This window comes from Pieris napi, chromosome 6, assembly GCF_905475465.1.
Source record: "Pieris napi chromosome 6, ilPieNapi1.2, whole genome shotgun sequence".
Taxonomy (NCBI): Eukaryota; Metazoa; Arthropoda; class Insecta; order Lepidoptera; family Pieridae; genus Pieris; species Pieris napi.
This window is the reverse complement of record NC_062239.1, coordinates 3561420-3578516: the sequence shown is the minus strand read 5'-3', so window position 1 is coordinate 3578516 and position 17097 is coordinate 3561420. Positions and strand designations below refer to the sequence as shown.

General features: G+C 33.3%; 1 protein-coding gene across 1 annotated transcript in view; it reads left to right on the top strand.

Annotated features, from left to right (window-relative positions):
* The window catches only part of LOC125050618 (lachesin-like), a 69110-nt gene extending 59725 nt beyond the window's left edge, over positions 1-9385 (top strand). Inside the window, exons 5-11 of the mRNA XM_047650573.1 lie at positions 208-378; positions 4781-4909; positions 6157-6298; positions 7002-7153; positions 7324-7428; positions 8135-8197; positions 8497-9385. Of these exons, the coding sequence (XP_047506529.1) occupies positions 208-378; positions 4781-4909; positions 6157-6298; positions 7002-7153; positions 7324-7428; positions 8135-8197; positions 8497-8684 (950 nt within the window). The 3' untranslated portion in view covers positions 8685-9385. The remainder of the gene's footprint in view (positions 1-207; positions 379-4780; positions 4910-6156; positions 6299-7001; positions 7154-7323; positions 7429-8134; positions 8198-8496) is intronic.
* Positions 9386-17097: the final 7712 nt, after the last annotated feature.

Sequence of the window (17097 nt, the reverse complement as noted above, 5' to 3'; positions counted from 1 at the left end):
ACACAAGAACTGTTTAAAAATGTCATGTGATAAATAATAAGTCCGGCATAGACAATTGTTGTATCTTATAATCCATTACACATGGGACATACAAATATTATCATAATTATATAAACTTAATAACTCTAACTTAAAATTTATTCAACAGTTAAAATTATTCAAGTTTTTCTTCTAGTGTTATTGTATTCAATAAAATCTTTTTTACAGTACCTCCAAACATCGTAGATGAAGGCACAAGCGGTGACCTGGTGGCCCGAGAAGGCATGGATGTGAGCATCTCTTGTAAGGCTGAGGGTAGACCACTTCCACGGATACTATGGAGGAGAGAAGACGGTACAAATATTATGTTGAGAAACGAAGCTGGGGAGTTGCACAAAGGTATTGCAATAATAATATGTTACATAATAATATTAAATTGGCGCTAAAATCGTTGAGTGGCTTTCAGATAAAGTACTTTCTTTAACAAGAATACATAGATATTTGGGTATAGGACTAGCCGTTTCCTTACGATGTTTTCTTGTGCTCATAGAAAAAAATTCAAGTAGTGCCTAGCTAGAGCTCGAACCTTCGACCTCAACGTTGAGAGTCGCCGGCTTAACTTCAAGTCCATCACTGCTCAAAAAGATTTTATTTCTGCGAAAACTTAAATCAAAATAAGCTACAATCATATTTATCAAAACGATCGAGGCAACCAATATCAAAGAAAATTTCAATAATAAAAGCACTTAGCCTGAAAGATATACTGATAAGCGAAGCGAAACAATTATCGGATGTTTCTCGTGTAATTGCCTTTCTGAGTTTGATTTACTACGGTAATTGATTTTCCTTTAGCAAAGAACTTAATTCAAACATGTACCTGAGAACATAATATTATTATTTTAGTAAACATCGATCCAAAGCAAACATTAATATTCGTAACATTTATGTAGGTTAATTGGAAGTTATGGAAACTTCCAATTAAGGTATGAAACAGACACATTCTGTGTCCAGACTTTTTTAATAATAAATTTTCGTAATTCGAATCCCAGACCTCTGTCTTTAAGGCATCGAATGTCGCAAACGCGTGATCAGCTAAGATTAATAACATCTACCGCGTTTGTAATAACAATTTTTTAATAACTTTAAAAAGGCACACTATCGAAATACATACACACACTTACAGAGAACATACATACAAAAACACAATACATGGATGTGCATCAGTGACAAGTGTGCACAACATTGAAAGAGAAACATTACAATGATAAAAGAGAAAAGAAATTATACAATAAAAATAGAAGACAATAAACTATATTAAGAAATACAAATATGGAATTTAAAAATTAATATATTTCTACGTTGAAATTGTTATTATCGGTGACGGATCAACACGTATTCTTATATTTGTGTATAGAAGTATACAAATATAAGAAGATACTGAAAAATAATGGTAGACTTGCAAATACAAATTGTAGGATATATGTTACAACGACCAAATAATACGCATGTATTGTTAAAAAATTGCTATTATAGTGTGGAAAAGCACAATAACTTATCCATAGACTCGATTCGTAACGAGACCTTACCAATTCTTTTTTTTGGGCACTAATTCTCACATTTTAAGTAAATATGGATCGTGTCTGCGATCTCGTGGTTATTGAAAGTAGTGCCTTATATTGCTTAATATTAAAGTTTTGCGAGGAGTGCGATTGCAATGTTGTGGCCAAATCACATATTACCAGCGTCTTTTCGGTAAATTCTGCTGTGGATACTTCCGTACCATTTTCTTTTCCCTATTTGATCCTCTTTACAAAAGTTTATCCATGTATTTTTTAAGAAGTTATTTACATCGTAATAACCAAATGACAAAATCTTTACTAAAATTAATAATATAATAAATTAATAGTTTTAAAAATTATACTAACATGCTTCAGACAATTCACAAGACGTCAAGATTATATACCTTGGCTGTAAAAATGTAAAAGTACTTTTGACGTGACAACGTCTTATAATTCGATGGAGCCAGCTGCACGCACGAAAAAACATGACGCATGCGGCGTTACCTCGCTCTGAGGCATTCCATTTAAAGCTTGAAGTGCAAGCGAGAGCGCGGAACGAGCAACAAAGAGGCCATATCGGCCTTCGCGTTCGGCAGCGTTCGTTCGTAAAAAAATTGACATGTATACATGTATATGCGTACAAATAAATGTAACTTGATCAATTCAATTGTGATTTCCATTTACCTCCTGTATATCCATACAAAATATCTATCAAACAAATAATATTAAAATATTCTTTTGAAAAATGCAACCATTCCATCAGTATTTTCTTATGACGTTATCACGTTCAACTATCGTCAGTAAACCGACTTTACAGACAACCGGTTTTAATTTATCTAGAACAAAGCTTACATCTTTTTGGGGATCATATATCATATCTCACATAATCATTACCTTACTGCCATCGGTGTATATACGTATAATACTTGTTGTATTCTTTTTAGAATGCTAGTAAGGCTGAATTATTATCAATTGAAATTGATAGAAAGGTTTGATGAAAGCTACTCTAGTCTATCTTTTAAACCTTTCTACTTTTTAAAACCTAATAAAAAGGTATTCGTACTAAATGCTTGTTTATTCTATAGGGAATTGAAAACAAAGTTAAGCTTACGAGAACTCGTACAAGAAGAAAAGTTAATTATTAAAAGGCTTGCTGAAACTTAAGAAATTTATATTAAAATTATTTACAACGTAAACCATACAGCATTGTCTTGGTATATTTTGTATGTAGGAAATGTTATTTAAAACTCCTTGAAGCAAACTTCATAAACGCATAATGAAATTAGGATCCATGTCGTTATTGATGCTAAATCATAAACTTTAACGTTTACACTTCATTACCGTATACAAAAACATACATAAAAAAGCAATCCTTCCAGAAATCTCTTCTTTGTAAGGAACAATAAAAAAAACACCTACAGAAGTAGTACAAGAACTGCACATACATATAATTAACAAACAAAAAACATAAAAGAACATGTCACACTATAACTAAAATAAAGTAGAATCTAAAAAAATAATATAAACAAAAATCTAACAGCTAATGTACGGTAATCACATTTTATGTACAATACAAATATATAGAAGTAGTTTATGTACTGCTTACAAACACTGTGTAATGTTATATGTTGTTATGATTATTCATTTCCTTAGCGACATGAAAGTGAAATAACAAAACATCAAATAGCTCCTTTGTGTTATAGTTAGAAATGTTATAGTTACGACCTTTAGTATATAATAAAATGTAGATGAATTCACAAGCTAGGATAATGTATTATAATTACACTAATTCGGATTTACAACTAGGTGAACTTGCCTAGAATTCTAATAGGGCATCGTGTTTTATAAAGATAAGGTTCACTGTAGTATGATGAATAAATGTTTATCATACATTTTTACAATATTAAATTAAATTGATTAATTAAATTAAATGATTTATTAAATTTCAATTAATTAACTTGTATTTTCAACTTTTGTTTTGCTGTATGTAAATATGTGGTATATGCGGGAACGTTGTATAGCCGATCGCTTAATGAGATATTTGGACATACATATTAACTAATTGATTACTATTACAGATTTTGTTTTGTTTTTGTCTGTAAACGAGTATATAAAATCTATATATAAACTAATATATAAAATCTTTGTTAATATTTTATCCTTATACGTGGGTAACACTGAAAAATGAAAATGTTTAGAATGGACCAGTTAGAAACATTGCTGATGATTTTTTTTTGAATTTCAATTTTAGAACTTTTTGGTAACCTAATGCTAGTATATTGCATTCATTTGTCATTTGTTTTTGTGAATTGGCGGCAAATCTAAAACTCTTGTTACACGTGAAAATGAACCAAACGCGAGAAAATTTTCGGTCAATGATTTATTATGACTTTCGTTGTGGGCTTAATCAACAACAAAGCTATGATAGGCTGCAATTAGCATTTCTTATTGAAGCCCCATCTCGTGCCACTATTTACAATTGCTTCAATGAGTTTAAGCGTGGACTTAGCAATCTCAATGATGGGATCATTGACAGCGGATGCTTGAAGGACGTCCTTTAACAGCGACTACTTAAGATAACATCAGTGCTGTGCGACGCATGATAGAGGAAGATAAGAGAGTGACCTATCAGCAGATACGGGCAAGCCTAGGCATTGGTATGAGTCAAGATCAAAAAAATATTACACGAACATTTAGGCGTCAGGAACCTTTGTACCAGATGGATTCCCCCATACTTTAACCAACGACCAGAAACACCTTCGCATGGACTGGTGTGGCCAAAGTTCAACGGCGGTAACTCAAATGCTGCATTTGACATCGTCACAGGTGATGAAAGCTGTAAATAATGCTACGAACCCAACATATTTGCTTTACGAGCCCTGAAGATGAAAGCGTAGGAAAATTCCCTAGAAGAGACCTAAGGAAGAATGGGCCCACTGCTTTTCTCAGTGGTTCCATCGAATGCGACGATGTGTAGAGAGGAATGGAGATTACTTCGAAAAACAGTAAAAGTATTGGCAACTTTCTACATTAAGCCGTTTTTCATTTTCTGAACATTTTCAGTGTTACCTAGGTATTATGTATTTGTTTATTGTAATCATATAGTGCTGTTGGTGCATATAATAAATATACTCAGCATAAGGGTCTTATAAACCGAGTTCTCCACCCTAAGGAAGTATTTTACAATACGACGTGCATTTTCCTGTTCCTATTCTATGTACTGAGAGACTTCTTTGTTATAGTTGACATGTACACTGGGCCATCACTGAATCTCACGAAGGTCGATCGAAGACAAATGGGTGCCTATCTCTGCATAGCCTCCAACGACGTTCCACCCTCCGTTAGCAAGAGGATCATGCTAAGTGTTAATTGTAAGTAACATTTTATTTGGACGATGTGGGACTGCGCGTTTTTGTGACGTCCATCGTGTACAACTGTACAATCATTATATACCAATGTCGAATTATTTAGACGTTAGGGTTTGTAGTTAAAACAATTGAAACATCTTTCTTTTGATATCTTCGCCAACAGCGGGCCTACTTTTGTTCCTTGCGTATGCTATTTTTCTAGGAAATTTAAAAGAAAAAATTATAAAAAACACACTAGCAGCACAGCTCTTTACGAGGTATTCTAACTGTCCCTATCTCGTCAAATTAATAGTGACGACTTAATCCCTACTCTTGTTCCTTAGAAGATATTAGTGTCAACATATTGTCGCAATTTAATCATAATTTACACGTTATGGCTTACCGCAATGGCTATTAAACATAATGGTCAGGTATAGACATCAATTATTAAAATACTTACATAAATGGCATCTGAAATGGGCCAATTTAGCTAGCTTAGCTAATTTAATACAAGCTAAGTTCATTTGTTAAAATTTATTTACATTGCCACTGATTTATCTTTGTAGTTCTATTTCCAATGCTTTATAAGGAATCTAATATATAAAATTCTCGTGTCACAATGTTCGTTCCCATACTCCTCCGAAACGGCTCGACCAATTCTTATAAAATTTTTTATGCATATTCTTTAGGAAGTCTAAGAATCGGCTACTATCTATATTTCAAACCCCTAAGTGATTTATGATACATCATACAAAAATACATACAACCCTTAATTTTCATCCCTCTACGATCAACCCCTATATTTTTATTATTGTCATTTTTATTGAACTAAAAAAAATGTTTCCTAGAAATAATATACATGGCAATACAAACGTTTGCTGCAGCTAGTGTCTCTATAAAATATGGTATTATGGTATTGTACTGATAGGAAACTGTCACAGCTTCGCTCTACTGGACATTTATTTTTTAATATGTATATAAAAACATATGAATATGGCATATGCCACTGAGGGATCGAATTCAGGAATGTTATATACATTCTTATGATGAAAGAATGATTGAAGTCGGTTCAGAAGCTTTTGAGCTATCAGTAAAAACATACTAATATTTTATATGTTTTAATATGAGTAAAGATATAGATGTTAAATGCTTAATTACTTATCTAGTCTACATATAAAAAGGCTCGGATCACGCCATTTATCCCCTATATTTTGTGCATATGAATGCAGAGACAGACCATTTAACTCTAAATTTATTTATGTTTCTTATAGTTAGTCCATCAATTTTGACGTCGACGAAGGTGATGGGAGTTCCTACGGGTTCACAAGCCACTTTAGAATGTATCGTTGAAGCATATCCACACCCTATAAACTTTTGGCTACGGAGTGGGGATAAAACAATGATTCTGGCTAGGTAAGTAAGTTAGATTAAATATACTTACAAATTAAAAAGTTATAATGATAGAAGGGGACGTAAGTGCCTTCTTTTTTAAGGGTCTCTCGAAAGTACTCGTGATAGAAGAAGTTTCAATCAACATTTTTTAGAAAACAAAACACAAATACAAACAAAACGTAATTTTTAAGGTTCAATAAAAAATAACGAAAAATATCAATTGCTCATTAATTGATCAACATGCAGACAATGAACTATTTACAAAAAGCTCTGCCGAAAGTTTAAAATCAAACTCGTATGGGACTGAATCAAATTTAACCGACCGACCATTAAGAATGCGATAGCGTTACATGCTGGATTTTATTTTACACTTTGGAAACTTGTCGAAGCTGAATTTTCCGGCACTTTACTGTGAAATACAAGTGGAGATTGACAGCCGTTCTGTGCGCTATTTGCTGAACGTACTAAATCTACAATCAGAGCTAACGATAAGTCACAGAAAATCTCTTTTCCTATCGGTTACTGAGCATTTTCGCTTGGTAATGCTTTTTCAATGTTTCTAAAGCAATATTGGCTAGGTTTATGACTATAAATTCTTATGTCGTCCATTGATGATCTCTTAGAGCCAGAATTTTACAGCATGCGTTAGGTACAGAAAGGCTGCTCACCCGCTTTTTTTCTATATTGAACAAATAATGCTTATTAATACTTCATTTGTTTACAGTAACAAACATGAAATCAAAGAAGTGAGGACGTCCGCATATCAAGTAAAGGTTACTTTAACAATATCGGAGTTTTCTATGGAAGATACTGGGACCTATACGTGTGTGTCGAGTAATAATTTCGGCAAAGCAGAGGGAACTTTGAGGTTGTATGGTAAGTGTTAACAGTATAATCCAATCATGTCACATTTTTGTTTCTAAATTGCTTTAAACACAGGTTTTCCTAGAAGAGTTTGCTTACTGAGGATAATATGATACGCAATAACTTTGTTAATAAAGAAAAATATGTTCGCAAATAAAATAACTTTATTAAATTTATTCTAGAAATAAAAATCACTACCACAACGACAACTACAACAACAACAACAACTACGACGACGACAACGACAACGCCGCCGCCCACCACGACAGAACTCACTACACAGCCACGTAAGTTATTACTTATAATAGGTCTCGGTACGTTATTTGGTATGAGTATTACTTATGTCTTTTAGTAAAAAAATTAATTGTACTAAAGTACCTACTCATGTGTCCCTTCATCCCGGAATAAAAACAATTTGAGAAAACGAAAAGAGTACATTAGTATAAAAGTAAAGGTATTAAGTGTTAGGGTAGAGTGTAAAAGAAGCTTATAATGCAGTTATGATAATATTTTCATGATAATTTTTAAAGTTACACCTAGTGGTTTAAAAGCGCTTTAAAGTTAATAGGTTAAATCTTGCTTACTCTATGCAGAAGTCGATCTTATATGTATTATGAACGTGGAATATAATGTAGCAATTCGGTGTTTCTGACGTGAGTTTAATACTAACGGCAAAGCCAGTCATAGCAAGTAATAGAGTTAACATAGTATATGCGTACCCTTGTTAAATTTACCTTGCCGTGCTAATATTTAAATTTCTAAAATACGAGGAGAAAATTTAGAATTATCAGATAAAACGCGTTTATAAGTTGAATTCAAAGGGCTAAAAGATAATAATCGGGTAATTTTTTTTTAATCGACTTATATCGTTGTTAAGGGGTAAATAATATTTGTATTTACTTATAATATGTGTATAAGTTTTTAAAATTGTATAATATTTTCATAACAATAGGTGTAGAAAATGTAAGCTTAACTAAAACTACTTTGTTTTAGATTACATAGTAGCGTTGCAGCCCGCTGAGCAAAAATTCTATACACCAGACGTAACCACTTTTGGTAAGTAATAAATAATTATTTCAAAATTTAAAAACTCTATACTTTAAAGGTATCATTCCACAAAGTAGTATTCATTTTGTAATAAAAATCAATATTTCCTTGATACAGGCACGAATAAAGTGCCGATTTAAGCCATGGTGATCAGCTTGTGTTTCCTGCAAAATGTTTTGCATTACCATTACTATTTCGTTGTCAATCGAACCTAAAACCTACTGATTATTTGCTAATAGTATTTTACTCTTAAAGGCATTTTAGAAGTCAAGAAGAAGTAATTAAATATAAATATGAACAATCCACAGATACAATGCAAAATGTCATAGAGCAGTCCGTCCTCGACAACAACTGGTTGCCGACTGTGGAGTCAAGTGCGCGCTCGCTTCGAACATCAACAACAATTTTATTACTACCCACATTATGTCACTTTCTACATAGACTACAAACATATTTAATTTTAGAAAATAAATACGATATCCAATATTCAAGGTGATAAGTTAAGTGATATAGATTTTTCTATGTAAATTTTATAATTTTGTTGTGTTAGTTCAGATTAAGTTTCAGTCTAGTATATATTTTGTAAATAATTTACGTAATGGTTAATTTAAGTAAAAAAACAAAGAAATAAAATTCCTTTTAACTGATTAATGCAGCTACTTGCAGATGTACTCAATCGTCTATGTATCATTTCTAATGATACATTCATTTATCAAGAGAACAAGTCAAAATTTAATGATTTATTACATTATGCATTGAAAAATACATATTAACATCCAATTGTATTCATGGCGTAACAGTTAACTCTGATGGACGGCTCAGTACAGCTGTAAGTTGAATCTGACGTTTTATTTTCGCGGCAGTAATTTTAAAATAAATATCATAATGATTTTTTTTATATTATACTTACCCAATAACAGTACACTACGAAACTGTAATATGTACAAAGACGTTTAATCTTAAAGAAGCATATCAATAACAATACATTGTACATAGATAGCTATACACCAATAATAAATTTAAGAATATCTCCTTACATTTTTTTGATTGAACAGTAAAGTCTCAATAATACTTTTAGGTTGCTATCTTCTTACTCCAGTAATTTCTATAACTCGTAGATCTTTACAGACTAAAGCAGAGATATTAAATTATTATCTGTCTCCTATTATTAAAAAAAAGTGGCGCTACAACCTCTAGGTCTTGGATTTCTGGTCTTGGTCTAGGATTAGATCTGTTTCACGATCACTTTTTTTCTTAATAGGCAAGTAGTTGATCATCGTAATAATGAAAGGAACTTCTACTACTTCTACTTCGCCGTACGAGCGACTATTAATTGCGGAAATATATAATAATTCTCAGGGCTGAGAGTTGACTCGCTCGGGCCATGGTCTAGTGGTCTAGTTAACGACAGTGCTTATAATTATTATGTATGAGGAATAACCATGAATCTTTTTTCGCCTCATTGTAAACTCAGTTGGACAGATATAGACGCCTTAAAACGTTGATTAACCTACTATATTTGGCAATTACTATTTTCAATATAGAACCTAGATGTAATTAATACATTTGGAAATTTCGTGAAAAACAATATCCATTATGTAGACTCATTGTTCTGAACCAACGGTACGCCAAACTAACGAGATTGTCACCAATAACTAGATGATATATCTATCAACATGAACGAGCGATGTTGTATTGGAAATATTTTTTTGTTTGCAAAACATTTTATTTTATAAAACTAACATTGTCCATATTAAAGATTGATTCAGTGTTTGGTGTTTAATTACCTTATTTTTTAACTTACTGTTATGTGAATCCTACGCACAGGCAGTAATCACCTGTTTGAGTAGGTAATGAAGGTATATTAACTGATTTCGTTACTCAAATCTAGAAACTTATTAGATTCAATTAATCTCAGTGAATTAGGAAAAAAATAGCCTATGGTTTGCCATTGTTTTCTACATAAATTATTTACAATTCGCATTTTTTCACAGAATTGATGCGGCCAACCATTTCAAGTATCATTATTTTATTAAATACCCGAATAAATCTTATCATATACTAGCCAGGCTAGATCAGTAAGTTAAAAAAGTCAGTTTAAGAGCTAAAAGCACTTACACGACTAATCAAGCATAGAACACGAGAACTATGGGATTACTCAAAACCTTTACTTACTATGAAAAAGTAAACTTTTTATATTTAATTTTCTTAACTGCTTCTTAAAAATAGCCTAAATTTATTTAAAATAAGCGTTATTTAGTTTTAGAAGATGTTATGTAAATACTGACATATAAATAAGCCATTTTATTACCCTGTTCTCTGTAGAATTAGTTTATAAGGTAGCTTATGGGAAAATGTAAATAAATCAATAAATTGTTTAATAATAATATTTATTTTATTTAATTAACCATTAACCTGGGCATAGCAGACACATGTTTCATTGAATGTTGTTATTGCCCAGTATTTTCGCGTCTAAAACATCTGCAAGAGAAAGTCTTGCGAGTAGAAAAAGACCTTCTTAAGTGTGATTCCAATTGCGAACGAAGATAACGGAGAACTAAAGACTTCTATATAAGCTGGCGGAGACTCGATAAAAATCTAAAAACAAAAAGCAAGCAGTTTTTCACATAATAATATAATGCTCAATTGCTCACGCAAGAAGCACCCAGATATTTGATACAGAATCTCTAGAATTGAAGAGAAGAGAGAAGTAAAACCGGGGTTATATTAGTTTCCATTGTACAAGCAAACACATTAATACTAATGCAATCTTTGTGCTAATGCTTAACAAATATACAGTAAGCATGCATCTTTATGAACTGATTAAAAAAAATACGTTAAAAACATCGTTGATAAAAACATATTGTTATAATAATTTCCATGTATCCAGCAAAACACAAAGTATCCGAATCACGTTATTATACTAACGAGCCCGAAATAAACAGTAAAAACAAATCCCATTAACGATTGTTTTTGTTGTGCACGCAACTGTATTTTCTGATTATATCAAATTTCGATATTGTCCAAATTTGCTTAAACCGTTTACCAGGAAAAATATAACAATACACTAAGTAGTAATTGGCCTAGATTTCATGTTTCTTTTATCATATTTTTGAGAATACATTACCTTCTGTGCCTGACATTTCATTTATACGACTAAACCTTACCACGCTGTTCACCTTCAAGCCGGTTGCAGACCGAAAACTAAGCTATGCCAAGGCTAAACTAAGCTATGCCAAGCAAGCTAAGTTAAGCTAAGCTAGAAATAAATAGCATGCACACCAACAGCTAAGCCAAAGCTCAGTCAGTGTGTGCAAAGGGAGTGCGGGGTAGCGGGAGGGGCTTAGCTTAGCTCGTGTAGCTGCGCATCGGCATACACAACTAACTTAGCTTCGCATATTATAGTTAGCTCACATAGCTTAGTTCGCACAGTTTGCGGTCTGCACACAAGTATGGAAAACTGCGTCAGCTATGCGAGCTAAGCTAAACTAACTTAGCTAAGCTCTTGGTCTGCAACCCGTATTAGAGCACGTGTTAAATGAGCGCAGAGTGAATTACAAATTGGTTCTCAGCAGCTCAATAGCACAGACTCGGCTGAGAGTCACACGATGAACCCACTGTGGCAACCCTTTTTACTCCCAAAGTAGTCTTGACTAATTTATCAGAATAGACCTTGGCGTATACCACGGCCATGATCGGCTAACTTAGCGTATTATTCAATTCATGATAATAAAACTAATTTTTTAAGGGGTTTATATTGTGTATTTTATTATGAAGAGTTATTTTAATTATCCTAGTTAAACTCAAACTAGATTAAATAGAGATTTTTTTACCAACGGGTCACTTAGAGTTAAGTAGTAACCGTCGCTCATGCAACCAGATGGCTTGCAAAGGAAGAAAGTTCGGTTGACGATCATTTTTATTTGGACGAAATATCGTATAGAGACGTATACATTATTGATTCTTTTTATGTAATAGGAGGCAAAGGGGCAGGAGGCTCACCTGATGTTAACGTACAATTAATTGCAAGAAGTAGGATTAGTACGCTATGTTCTTGAAAGACCCTAAGTTGAATTGGTTCGGAAAGATTTCAGTGGGCAGCTGGTTCCACATAGTGGTGGCACGCGGCAAAAACTGCCTTAAGAAACGATCAGTTGTGGAACGACGGACGTCGAAGTGATAGGTACACGTGGTATTTTGTATTCTACTTTGACGTCCGATAACGAAACTTAGCAGGTATTAGTCCGAACAACTCCTCTGAACACTCTCCATGGTAAATGCGGTAGAAGTGAACTGGAACTCGGAAAGTGACTAGTCGTCGACGATTCGAATAGCTCTTCGTTGAATACGGTCAAGCGGAAGGAGCTGGTACTGGGGCGCTCCTGCCCAGAGGTGAGAATAGAACTCTATCCAGGGCTTCGTTGACATTCGCCCAATTAGCTTACCTAAAGACGGTCATAAACTATCTAAAACAACTTTGCTGTTAATTACTATCAACTAAACTAACATAATAAACTTACAAACTCATTATACTGCAGATAACTGTATATAACAATAAAAACATTCGTTTCATTCGTAGGCACATTTCTACCAAAATTAGCTTCACGTTTGAACTGTAAAGCCCTAATTCCAAATTCAATTTCATAGATACACAGTAAATAAATTGTAATTGCCCTAATTCAATGAAACAAGGGGCCGTATGCAACGTAATTATTTTCGAAGCTAATGTACTGTTAATATTTGCTGTAATGCCGCAGAGCCTATATCAAACATCATGTCAAAGCTTATCAAACTAACCGTATATTATTGTATTACATGTTTTGTATGAACCGCTGTCAGCTTCACTATTGTAATCTAAAATTGCGATGCTAAATAAAATATAGAATGCATAGAGAAGCACATTTGTTTGCGTAGAATTAGGTTTATTTATTACAATGGTAATTATTATTTTAAAACAATACAATAATTAAAATTAATGACTCAGAAGAAATAAATAAAACATAATTATAATTCGTTTGATGCCTGTGACAGAGTGCTTTTAATGCACAGCAGAAGTTGCTGCTTCTGCACTAGCGAAAGCCACAGCGTATCACGCAACGAAGGACATTCTTTTGTCCCTTTACCTCGATCGCATTGGTGCTTTACTGTTTCCATCTGTATAATTAGTACAAATCGACGATGTAGGAAACTACAGGGGGAGGATTTAATAAATAGGGCCTACACATCGGTATCATTAGGAAAATGACGTTAGAAATATCGCCACAAAAGGGTGATTTTCAGTACTAATAATTCCTAATTTAGGCTGAAAATGGTAATGAACAAAAAATACTGGTATTATTGTGAAAAAGCGTGGGTTGCTCTATAGACGAAATATATGGCACAGAGCGCCCCACGCTTTTTCACAATAATACCAGTATTTTTTGTTCATTACCATTTTCAGCCTAAATTAGGAATTATTTTTCACTTTTTAGTTTGATGTGCTTTAAAAGCGTGTTTTTTTAAAACTATTATTTATTTTTTTATTTTTTTTCGGATTATTGCATTGTTATCGAATTTTGACAGGTGCGCAAAATTTGAGTAAAATCTGTTAAAGTGGGTCAAAATCGAGTCCGAAGGAGTCGGTTACATACATACATACATACGGTGAAGCTAATATAAAGCGTGTAAAAAAGTATTTTCATGTAGAGAAAGGTTACACGCAGCCAGACACATATCCCAAAAATCGGCAACTCAAAATCCAACGACAAGATTTCCTAATCAGGCATTTCATCAGACATTCTTAGTTTCAATTACACAAGTTACACGATAAGTGTGTTATCATTACCAAGTTGCGTCATATAAACGGATACAACGTAGATTTCCTCGAAAGAGATTTCAGTAATATGAAAATAGAAGCTATTGTTCAACTCTCAACTTTATTCTATTATGCAAATCGCCGTCGTTGTCATCTAAATAATTTCCAACATAATTTAATAGCAACTAAACTCATTCAATGTCAACAACTTATATAAATGTAAATTTGAGACATGGGTTTAAAGAAAGTGACCCTTAGACCTTATTTATTGTTCAGCTCATGCCGATGACACTCTTTGTGATGCAAATACGCGGACGAAAACAATTTAAATGTTAATTTATTTACCATGCCCCAAATCGGCCGTTTTCCTATTTATCTGACCATGTAAATGGATAATCTATAACAAACAGTAAACAAGTCAATGTACATAATTTAAAATTTGCTTTTATTTATAACACGAATTATTCCCAGATTATGCAAATCAATCCAATTCTATTTATTTACGAGATAATTAGTAGATTTTATCTTCAGGCAGAGCTACAACAAACTGCTCGGGATGACTGGTCAACGTGAAACAAGAGAACAACGAGATTCCGTATTGAAAATAATTTTTATTTCAATGAAGTTTACTCGATGTAACACAATCAAATGGATTTGTGCTATTGAGTAATGTAATTGCAAGGAGTGGTATAGTTTACATGAAATACTTGACAAAAGTATCAACTAGTTTTGTGCTTGGAGCTTTGACAATTTTTGTATCTTATTCTGATAGACAGATAGAAAATTAAAATAATATCGTAAAAACATTATTTCGGATCTTGACAGTTGCTCTAGAATTCGTATTTATTAAATTCCTGTCGCCCCACACAAACAGAGTACACCCAGTCTACAAAGTACTGCACTCTACCCTGAGGCAAATAAATGCACACTGAATTTTATCTACTAACATAATATTGTGGGAAGCTACAAAAATATCTGTCTCTCAACACAATGTCCCCAGCAAAGAACTTGAATTTTCAAAGGAATTTTTATTAAAAGATTTAGCCGTTTCATTGTTAAACTGACAGCGGTCGGATGAATGTTGAAGTGATCTAATTGGTTTATAGCTTAGATTTTTATATGACTTTTATTTCAAAATCTCGTACCTGACTTTCATAATACGCAATATATAAAAGTACGTTATGCAGAAAGGTAAGACATGTGGCATTATATAACTTCCGCGCTGAAGTTTGTCCGGTACTTGTTTCCATGGTAACCATTATTTTATATGAGAATAACATTGTAACCATGGTAACAAATACACTATTAACAATATAATATACGTTTGATAAAAAGGGTTAAAGCCATAATATTATAGGGATAATAGGGATGATGTCGATGCTCTGTTAACTATAGACACATACATATTTCTTTTGTTAATTCGCATAATTTTACTCAGTACATTTGATACTATATGTTTGTGCTATAAAGATGAGATGTAAGTATTTCTTGGTGAATGTTATTACTACCTAATAGACAACATAAATAAATAAGTGCAGTACTCTCTTAATTTTCGTAAATTGAAAATAACGAGTATTGTAGAAAAGCTTATGACGTAAAATCCATACAATATGACTGTAGATTATACCTATTCCCATTCCGTGTTACCACCACGATAAAATCTCCACTTTGTACCTGTCACAGCTGATACGTTATTTGAGACATGTATAAATGTACTGAAATCCTGATTTGAATACGCAATTTTATCATTTCATTTGAGTAAACGCTAAATTACGAAAATATGCTCCCTTCATCATGTGGATGTGTGTATTACAAAAATCTAGTTTTTCTTGTAGTTTCATATAGGTCAAACGTTAATATCATTATGATCATTAGCACCCTGAATCTTGTTGACTATCGTTAGTCAAGTTTTTAAGAGGGAAAATCCTTTATGGGCTTCTGCGCCGGGGCTGTGTAATAGCGCAGGGAATGTGGGAATTGCTGGCCCAAAGAGACGGACTTACTCTTGCTTGAAAAGACAATCTAGACAAAGACTCTTCTAGACTACGTCAACTATTAAGCAAGTGAAGCCTTCCTGTTAGCCTATATACAGGGAGCCGGTAGTGGTTATTTGTTATTTATACATTACTAGCTGACCGGGCAAACGTCGTTTTGCCATGTATATCATTTATAATAAAAAAATTATAGGGGTTGTATGTATTTTTTAAAGCTGTATCATAAAAAAATTGAAATTAAAAATTTTGTCTAAAAAATAAAAAATAAAATTTAGGGGTGGACTACCCCTAACATTTAGGGGGATGAAAAATAGATGTTGGCCGATTCTCATAGATACCGGATAAGCACAAAAAATTTCATCAAAATCGGTCAAGCCGTTTCGGAGGAGTATGGCAACGAAAACTGTGACACGAGAATTTTATATATTAGATACATGCCAAACAATAATTATAGACTAACTTACACTACTAACAACTTCCCAGACCTATCACAAATATATCCAGTTGTGGTGCAGAACTTAGGAAACGGTTAACCAGCGAGATCATGAGCGGACGACTGCGGGCGGTGACTGCGGGCTTAGGACAGCTCGTGAGCTTCACTGAGACAGCAAGGCATGCCTCTCGGATCTGAAATACTTTTCAGGCACATAAAGTCTAAGCAATCCCGAAAGCAGGCCCATGCAGTCTGTGTATACTTACTCATACCAGGCATATTTATTATGTACATACATCTTCCACATTAATGTCCCGTATATTTCTTTATATCCATTTCTAAGCTGCGGCATACCAAATCACACATACAACTAAGTATATACTACGCGACTAGACTTAGTGTAACTTGCCCAATCGTACTATTCTCAATCGTCAGGTCGTGCATTCGAACCCCATTAGATGATTTTATATTTAAAAAAACTTGCTCGTACGGCTATGTACGTATCTTCAGTAAACCAGCATGTCATAGAATCATATATTATATAGGCACAGAATAGCCTTCTGTGCCTATATAATATAATAAGGCTACTAAAAGGGTTATAAAATGGCTTCGCAATACAAAACATGGATTTTGCCAATGTCCCGGAAGAATGGGAGAAACATTTTAAAAATTCAAAAGTTTTTGTTAG